The sequence below is a fragment of the Colossoma macropomum genome, unplaced genomic scaffold (assembly GCF_904425465.1).
Source record: "Colossoma macropomum unplaced genomic scaffold, Colossoma_macropomum, whole genome shotgun sequence".
NCBI classification, from domain to species: domain Eukaryota; kingdom Metazoa; phylum Chordata; class Actinopteri; order Characiformes; family Serrasalmidae; genus Colossoma; species Colossoma macropomum.
The window spans coordinates 21,383,475-21,393,446 of NW_023494807.1; the positions used below are offsets into that span (position 1 = coordinate 21,383,475).

Below are 9,972 nucleotides of genomic sequence, written 5' to 3' on the forward strand. Positions count from 1 at the left end.
CTGTCTACAGAGTCTTGATTATCAGAAGGAATAGATATGTGTAATTGTGTGTCATCAGCATAGTTATGAAAATGAATATTATGTTTCCTAATGACATCATGTAGAGGTAACATGTACAACAAGAAAAGCAAAGGCCCTAAAACTAAACCTTGTGGGACTCCATAATTTTCCAGTGAAAATATGAACTGTCTATTAACTAAATATGATTTAAACCATTCTAAAATTGTACCTGAGAGGCCTACCCAATATTCAATACGGTGGACTACAATTTTGTGATCAACGGTATCAAAAGCTGCACTAAGATCCAATAAGACCAGAATAGAAAGATTTTATGCATTAGCGCTGAGCCTGAGTTCAATGAAAACACAAACCAATGCTGTCTCAGAACTTTGGTTAGATCCAAAACCTGAATGAAACTTCTTACATAACTTATTTGATATCAGATATGCATTTAATTGTTTGAAAAGCAACTTTTTCTAAGCCTTTATTTAAAAAAGGAAGGTTTGAAATTGGTCTAAAATTATTTAGTATGGAAAGATCCATGCTACTCTTTTTTAGCAGAGACTTCACCAAGTCAGTTTTAAAAGCGTCTGGAAAAGCACCTGTTGACAGAGAACAGTTAATAATAGTTAAAACATCACTTTGAACATGATCAAAAAACATCTTAAGGAGAGAAGTAGGAACAGGGTCAAGATCACATGTGGCTGAACTTAATTTGTTCATAACAGTCATAAGCACCTAATAATTGATAACTGAGAAAGTAAATGTAATGTAGAGTCAATGTAATGCTTTTTAAAGTAACTTTCAGGCACTTTCTTCCTTACTTCTATTTGAATTAATTTGAAAGAAAACACAGAAATGATCTGATATGAAAACATAAGATTAGGGACATGTTTGTGTTTAAACTTAGAAGTCTAATGAATTCTAATGTGTTACTGTCTTTTAGGTTATCAATATGTAAGTTAAAGTCCCCAGAGAGAAGATTTTTATCAGAGCTTGTGGATACAGCTGATATTAATTCTGCAATTTCTGTCAATATATTACTATTTCACTTTAGAGGTCTAAATATTCCAATTAGTAACATAGAAGTATCACTAAAAAGGTTGAGTGCAACATATGCAAAAGACGTAAATTCACTAATAGTGTGCATGCGACTCCTCCTCCTCGCCTGCCCTGTCTTACTGTATGCATAAATCTGTGGTTTTCAGAAGCAGCTTCAAGTAAAGTTGCTGTGCCAGTTGTAGTGGTTTTATTAATGAATTAAGGTAAAAATAAATATTCAGTATAATAAGAAAAAAGCAGAATACAACAAGCAGTGAAAGTGCAAACACACAAACATGTGAAACATGCAACCTGTTTAGTCAGAAATAGCTACTGCACATGCTCAGAACACTCCTCCCTTAATCAAACAAATAATATAATACGCATACACTCATAAACTCTGAATCACACTTTATTATGTAGCACTGTTTTATGTTAATCACACTTTTGGATTGACTATGTTTTATGTATACGTTTGATCATTGTCATTACACAGTTATGATGATTATTACACTCAGGGATTGTTTTCCAGATAGGGATTAAGCCTAATCCTGGACTACACTGTACAAAATAGTAATAAATACCCTTCAAACAACAGTAAAAAACATGCTTGTACCATTTTTGACAGGGACTCTTCATTCAGAATGCTGTGTAGTCCAGGACCAGGCTTAATCTCTGTCCAGGAAACTGATACTTACTTACTGACTTACTTAGAATAATATTATGTTCACTTTGAACTGCATAAAAGGTATTTACATATATCAAGACCAACAATTATATGTAATAATACATATCAAGACCAATAATTACTGCATCTCTGCAGAATTTCTATTCGTTCCTCTTATTGTGGGCCTCAACATGTTGCTTAAAGTATCAAGGTTAAGTTTCTGTCCTATCTCTGGAAACAAAACTCTTTGTTTTGTCTTAGCTTGCTCGCTAATGGAAATTTCCAGAGTCTTACAACACTTTAGAGGCCTTATATAGAGGAGAAAAGTTGATAGATGTTACAGATACCTGCATTTGGCTCTGTACACTGCTCCCAATTCAACATCATTGCCTTTGTTTAACAATAAAACAGAGATTCACTGAGGAGTAACTTGCTCTTGTGTGTTGATCGAGTCCCGAGAGGTGACTTTCATCACCAGGCTGGAAAATGCTGGACTATTCCTTCTAAAGAGGAGGTCCACTAACGGTTTGAAATTTCTGCATAATTAAATGGTTGAGATGTAAACAAACTCAGACCACCCTGAATAAATTACTTCATGTAGTAATAAGTAAATTAAATAGTTGTATTCAGCCTAAATAAATACTCTGAATGAACGATTCTTTCAATCAATGTGATTTTTGAGTTGAATCAAGCTAATTCACTCACTCATCTGATGAGCCATTTTTTACAGTGCAATTCAGAAACGTTTACAGTGGTGCTTACTGGAAAAACGCAAATAGAGACATTTTAATTGCCAAATTAATAATAATTAGTAATAATTAAACATTTAATTACCAAAATGATCTCCATTTGTCTTTTGAATCTTATATGTAATATTGATAATGTTAAAAAAAAAAAGGTATTCTGAAAAATAAGTTGTCTTTAGGTACTATTTTGCCTCTCATTGCCCTTTATGTATTGTACCTCTCCACCATGCATGTAAATAAATAATGTTTTAAGCCAAAACATCATCTCAAAACCACTGCATGACAGTGTCTGAGACATCAGGCTGTGCATCATAATCATTTCATGTAATAACTCGAGGTAGATTTCAGACACATTAAACTTGTTAGATTCCTATCTTCACCACTGTGAGTAACTTGGGTTTCGTAAGTTTTCCTAGAATGAAGCATTTTACATTAAACCACTCAAAAATACTTACTCTGAATGATATAATTTTAAAAAATCTATAAAATCTGGTTAAGGGGTGTGGATTATCCACGTAATCAACTTTGCATGTTTTTAATGCACAATGTATTTTTATACCTAGAAATATATTCCTTTGGCTTTTGTTTTAATGATATCTGTAGTATGTGTGGGATGTTTGTTTGCTTCATGGATGTCAGGGTGCTTGCGGAGTGATTGTTCCTTGAAAAAGTTATTGTAACATGAGATAAGGACTTGTTTATGCCAATCTCCAATCTACCCTACCAGACATGGTGGTGCTTTTTGTGGTACGGAAGCTGGAAGGAACTGGGTATTTCCATCATTGTGAAAGTGGGTAAAAGGTGACTATGTGGAGATTAATCAGGAACCTTCAAAGTCTTGGGCCTTGACTGTTAGTAACTGATTCACTGGTTCACTGGTTCACAACCAAAAACAAGTTCAGTTCGCTTACATAGTCACCAACTAAATGAAAGCTGTTCACAATTTTCTATCCATCATACAATAAACATCAAACAGACAGTCTAACAACAACTGCTAGAGCTAAACAGTTCTGCTACTATAGATCAGAGCTGGTCGATTCGAGCTAACAATAGCTACACTGACCCAAGTTTAGATAATAATGACACAAATCTGAGGGCATAGTTGAGCTGCTGGCGTTGGAGTAACAGAAAGCCGAAATTAAACCTATTCTATGGTGTTTTGATCTGTACCTCACTAGCTAGGCTAATGCTAGCTGGCTCCTCTCCCCAAGTTAACAGCACTTCTACTTAACTTAGCTAGCGGACCACAGCTCCAAACACCACAGCACAGGCTCAATTCCAATCTGGTGCTCTGCTTTTACAAGTGTAGATGATAAATAACTCACGTCTGAGAGAGCAAAGTGGAGTGACTGGTGCTGGAGTAACACAAAGGTGAAATCAAACCTGTTGAAACGTAGTCTGTTAGGCTAACCTAACACTAGCTGATTTAGCAGGCTAAAGGTGGCACACACCACAGTACAGGTTCAGTTTTAGGTAGCTCATACTCAAAAACCACATGTTTAGAGGATAAAGACGAGTGACTGGTGTTGGCATGACAACTGGAAATAAATGTGTGCTCTGTGTGAGAAGCCTGTTAGCCATTGCTGAGCCACTGACCTGCCTAGTTTTACTTCAGTATTTCCTGGTCCTGATTTGGCTGCACAGCACATGGAAAAAGAAACTGTAGTGGGTTTCATGAGTCTGTAAAAACACAGGATGGCACAATATGGTAGTATAAAGGCCTAAAGATATAACTGCTTTGTCCAAGTCTGTGTTAGGGATGTTGGGGGGGGGGCACCTGAGGGTGCTCTCACAACCCTTCTTGCTTATCTCTCTCTCTCTCTCTAATTTGGCTTTCGGTTCTTTTACCGTAGTCACGCCTTTGCGTGTGAGGTTGTGTGTTTGTGCAAACGTGCTGACCTGTTGAAAGAATTTTTCTCCATTTTTATTCATTCTTTCATTTGTGTTTTACATTTCCCTTTTTTGTTCCTGTAATTCTGAAGTGCTTTTTCTATTTATTTTTACAGCCTTTCTGTTTGAATTATAAATAAAGGTCTTCTCGTTTTTGCTTTTTGGGATATACCACTTCACAGAAGTGTTTGTCATACATTTCTAAATTTTTATCTTTTACCCAACAGTGGGTTGAAGGAATGATCTCACACAACATTCATAATTCATCAACTTCTATATAGTGCTTCCAATGTTAGGTTGAAAAGTATCTTTCATGAGGTCAGTGCTGTATGAACATTTTAGTCCCAAAATGAACTATTTTTCCACTAAAATCCTTTGATAACCATTTGAACATTAGTGGGCAGAACTATCATGGGTTTTAATTCAAGACTACTACAGTAGTTTTCCAAACACAGATTGAGAATTCGATGAGACTTCAGTATATATATGACTGTTTACTCTATAGTTGAAAAACCCTATGCTGTGAAAAAGTATTTATCCCCTCTTGATTTCTTTAATTTTTGCATGTTGCACTTAATTATTTCAGAAGACAAAAGCAACCTGAGTAAACACAATATACTTTTTAAATGATCATTTTTTGAAAGAAAAAACTTATCCAACACCACTTGGCCACGTGTGAAAAAGTAATTGCCCCTTAGTTACTCAATCAACCAATTAACAAATTTTAGGTGCTAACTGGGATCAATTAAGGCTTGATTACTATCAGCCCTGTTGAATCGAAACATCACTTAAGCTGAAACTTTCCAGCAATGCGGACAGTTAAAGGTTCTCAACAAAAAGCACACTATGCCACAATAAAAAGAAAATACTTTTTCATGGCACAGCATACATAATATTCCTAGTAAGCATACATGCGCACACACTTATCGCAGGATGTCATCCTCCCACACATGCACTCTGGGTCCCTCTCAAAGATACACACTCCTCTCGACCACTCCACCTACAGCACATCAGGTACTGGAAAGACCCTGAAGAGGAACTATTTGCAGCCTGTATCATGTCGTGTCGAAGGAAACAGAAGGTCAGTTGCAATTTTCTCACAATTATACATTTCTCAAATTATACTATAAGTTCGCTGTTGTGCAAATACGTTACTGATCCTCTTTACAACTGCAGAATTTTCTGTCTGAAGAGTGTATGCACTATTGTTTGAGGGAATAATGACCACTTCATGCATTTCTCTGCATGTTTTCTTGTACATTTTGTCACTGACATTAAAAAACTCATGATGAAATGTGCACCATTGAAAAATGCTAGCTCCCTTTGGGCCTACATTGTGTGTCGGAATGCAAGGTAATATTAGAATCATATAGATAATTTCTTTAAAAAATGTATCAGCGTCAGACAGACATTTAGGCTTGATGAATATTTCATATCGACATTTGATAACATATTTATTGTACTCTGGATGGGCAGAATGTTTTTTTAGCTATGCAAAATGACTGAATTCTATTTATTTCACTGCATTTGTAATTCTCTACAGGTAAGTTATACTTCTCCGTAATGCTAATCCAGGTAGAGTTAGTCTCCGTTTCTACATTTTGTAAATGTTTATGCATCAGCACCGGCAGATTTGTACATGAAAAATATCAGGTGTTGGCACCGGCCCAAAATTCCCAATATTGGTGCATCCCTACTTGTGGGAACGTTTTATGACGAGTTGACAAATATAATGGTCCAAAATCTCTTTATATTAACATACATTACATTCTTTCCTTCTCTTGTAAAGGTTTTTTATTCTCCTGACAGTGGCAATTTGTACCTCAGTCAAACTGGTAAACACTTCCTAATACATAAAATGATTAGTATATTAGAAATGGAAAACAATTCAAATTCATGTTTCCTAATAAAAATATACTGAAATCGTGGAAAAATTTTGTGCTATAACTGGCTGTGGAGGACTCGGTCAGTTATGCAATGCTTTTGAATGCTGGTCCAACACCGCTGACCTCTTTTTCCCTTTTAACTCGGGCTGCTTTCCTACTGAGATGAAGGCATTTCAAAGCAGCCTACATTCAAACGGGTCAAACTCTTTTATAATGCTGCCTGGACTGCTTGACATTTCAAGCTCGAAATCATTACTAGCCACTTTCAGTGGAGAAACAACATAGATTTCAGTATCTTATTCAGATCATCTATGCTGTTACTAAAATTAAAGTACCAGAATCTTGAATGGGGGTCTTTACACTTTACAAAGCCTTTTATTTTCAATAAATGATTAAGAATACTCTCTACTATTTGTGATATATTAATATGCTGCCCAAAATGCGTTGAGAGAAAGAAAAAATATATAGGTGAATTGGTAATCTGCTTTCTCTTTTTTGGTCCATTTTCCTTTATGCATTTAGCTCAAAGGACTAAAGGACTAAAATACTAAAGTATTTCTGTCTAATCACTCATAAGAAAATCCTATAAGAAATATCCCCATCAGAGCTCCAGCTATGGCAGAAACACAGGAGTATCTGGTGGATGGAAGCCCACTCATCACAGCGGCCCAGCTGGGCAAGCTCCGTCTGGTTCGGTTGCTGGTGGAGGGGGGTGCGCATGTCAATGAGCGCAATCAGCGAGGAGAGACCCCGCTGCTGGCCGCATGTCGGGCCATGAGGGGCAATCAGTCGGGAAGCACCATGCTGAGGCTCATCCGCTTCCTCATCAAGAACCAGGCTGACCCCAACGTCCAGGACAAGGCTGGCCGGACCGCCCTGATGTATGCCTGCATGGAGCGGGCCGGCGCTGAGGTGGCTGCGGCCCTCATCTCTGCCGGTGCCGATCCCAGCATGGAGGATTATGCAGGCGCATCAGCTCTAGTTTATGCCATCAACGCCCATGACCAGGACACTATTCAGGTCAGTGGTGTAGACTAGTTTGAAGCCCTGGGCATACTGTGACCATATATACTTTTATGCATGTAAATGTACATGTATCAAAATGTTGACTGTGGATAGTATGACTACCCTAGTTAGCTAGTCACATATATATATATATATATATATATATATATATATATATATATATATAATATATATATATATATATATATATATCACGTTATTGCTATATTCATGCCATCCTAAGAAGAGTTTGTTAGTTGTCATGTTATGCAGTATTCTGTAAAGCAACATTATATCTCTCAGCCCGGTTTGAAAGATGTTTATTATGTTTCCATTTATCACTGTTCTCTCGCTACAATGCCCAACATGCATTACGCAAAAACATCATACGACCATTGGGAATCCCTGTGATGTCACCCAATTCTAACAGCTAGCCTAGACATTGATCTATGGGCTAAAAAAAACAATCAAACTAGCATTAGTGTAAGACTTATCTTGGTCATTGAACCAAATCATAAAGAAAACCTGAATCCTATCTTCATTCAGCTCAAAACTTACATCAAAGATGTGTTTTTTTTATCCTTTCAGTCAGAGAAAAGATACCAAATTGAAGTACAATATCTATATAGCCAGTTTGCTAACTTAACTTTAGCTTTTAGCATTTTTCCTCCTTATTTGACATAAGTGTAATAGGTATAATCCATGCTCTCCATTGTAATCATGCTTTGAAGAAGTTACTACAGTTATATGGCTGCAGTAATATATTCATCTTGCAAACAGTAATGTTGATGCTGTCTTCCTTCTGCATTAACCCCCTAACGAAAAAATTAAAAATCTTTCAAATAGCCTGTCCCCAGAAAGTCACTCAAAGTAGTTCTAGTTTTAGAGAAGTTCCACCCGCCTTCAAGATATTTCAGGTTCCTTAGTCTTTATAGCAGACGCTAGTAAGCATGTTCACAGCAAGCGATGGTTAAATTCAATTAAGGGAGGGTGTTCCCTTAAATTCCTAATAATATTCTCTATGGGGCAAATTACAAGGCTAGTTATAATAGCTGTCGGTAGTTAACTCACCAGGATCTGTGAAATTGAGACGCTAAAGACATTGACCCAGTGATGTTTCTGCCCCAGGCAACTAGCCTAGCAAGGGCAAAACTCTTTTTTGTAATGTTACTTTTCTTTTATGTATCAAAATTTCACATACAGCATTAGTATTAGCCAAATATGCTAATCTCTTACCTTTTCATTTTGTATTTTTATGTGGATATATGAAAGCCTTAGTAGTTTCCTATGCTGTATACCAGCATATAACATAAACTACACTTCTTATCAGGTGCTGCTGGACGCCTGCAAGGCCAAGGGCCGAGATATTATCATCATTGCTACGGATCTAAGCTCCGACGGGGCCACAGTGACCCGCCGCTACCTGAATGTGCCTCCTTCGCCCAACACCTCACCTGTCTCATGCATGTCACCCTCTGACATCGAACTGAAGACCAGTTCCCCAAACTCAGAGACAGAGGGAGAGAATATCTTTAACTTCAGGGCTTCAGGGAAGAGAGGAAGCAGAGTGGGCTCGCCTCTGCCTCAGGAGACAGAGACAGTGAATCGCCAGAGACTGCATTCCGAGCCTTGGGTGGCCATCCAAAACCTGGCTCACCTCAGCCGCACTTATGAGGAAACGGTGAGGCAAGGAACAGTGCAAGAAGAAGAGGAAGGGGTGGCAGGAACAAGCTTGCTTGTTCATCAGTTAGATCAGAGTGATGGGCCACAGGCAGCTGACCACAAACACTCTGGGCGAGTGGTGTCCAGAAGTTATGTGGACAAGCATAGCCTGGAGTGTCTGGCCGTCCCGGAACGTCTACACAGCCGAAGAAACACTCTACCTGCTCTCACCGGACAGAATTTACTTCAGCTGCCCACCCTTTCTCTCAATCTATCTAGCTCAGACACCCGCTTAAATGACCAGCCCACCACTCTAACACTACCGCCGGTTCCTATCAGCAGGAACCTCCACCATTGCTCTAGTAGCACCAGCTCTCTTTCTCTGGCGCCCCCTGCTGCTCCTCGTGAATTTAACAGCATGAGGAAGTGGAAGCCTCAGGAGCAGCTGAGTTTAAGGACTCAAATACGTAGTGGTAGCTTCTTGCCCCCTCTCCCAGTTGCGAACACATCCACATGTTCCTGCCCTGGAGAGCCTAGCCCCACCGCCAGAGCTGAAGAGACCCAAGCGCAAAGGCAGGGTGGTTCAAGGAGCCGAAGACCTACACGCCGCCACTCCATTCAGCTGGAACAGATGAGTCAGGAGGGCAGTACGGAGGAGATACTCTTCATCCTATGAAATATGAAGCTCAGAAGGAATAGTTTACATACACTTTGATTTCAATAATATTAAACTGATAAACTGATTCCAACAATGTTAGCCCTGTAGAACTTCAAAGGTTTCATATAATTTGTAGGAAGACAAATGAAGAATTGTTAGATGAGCTCAGAATGATGGTAAGAGCTGTAGATGATTCCATTATGACTGTGAAAGCTGTAGAACATTGAGAATTAAGCTGTGATAAAATTAAGATCAAAAAGCTCTCATATTTAAAAATAGTGATCAAATCACAACACAGACTACCGAAAGGAAACAACTATAAATAGAAAATAACAGTATATTATGCATCATTTAATAGCTTCAACTTTGAAATATAGAATAAAACATCTAAAATACCTTCTGCTGTCTAGTTTATGC

The 9,972-nt window shown here is 38.1% G+C and overlaps 1 protein-coding gene across 1 annotated transcript; it reads left to right on the forward strand.

Annotated features, from left to right (window-relative positions):
• Nucleotides 1-6,845: 6,845 nt before the first annotated feature.
• On the forward strand, nucleotides 6,846-9,573 carry LOC118797518 (ankyrin repeat domain-containing protein 34C). Its single transcript, XM_036556888.1, has 2 exons — nucleotides 6,846-7,250; nucleotides 8,566-9,573. The coding sequence occupies exons 1-2, from the start codon at nucleotides 6,846-6,848 to the stop codon at nucleotides 9,571-9,573; spliced, it is 1,413 nt and encodes a 470-aa protein (XP_036412781.1).
• Nucleotides 9,574-9,972: the final 399 nt, after the last annotated feature.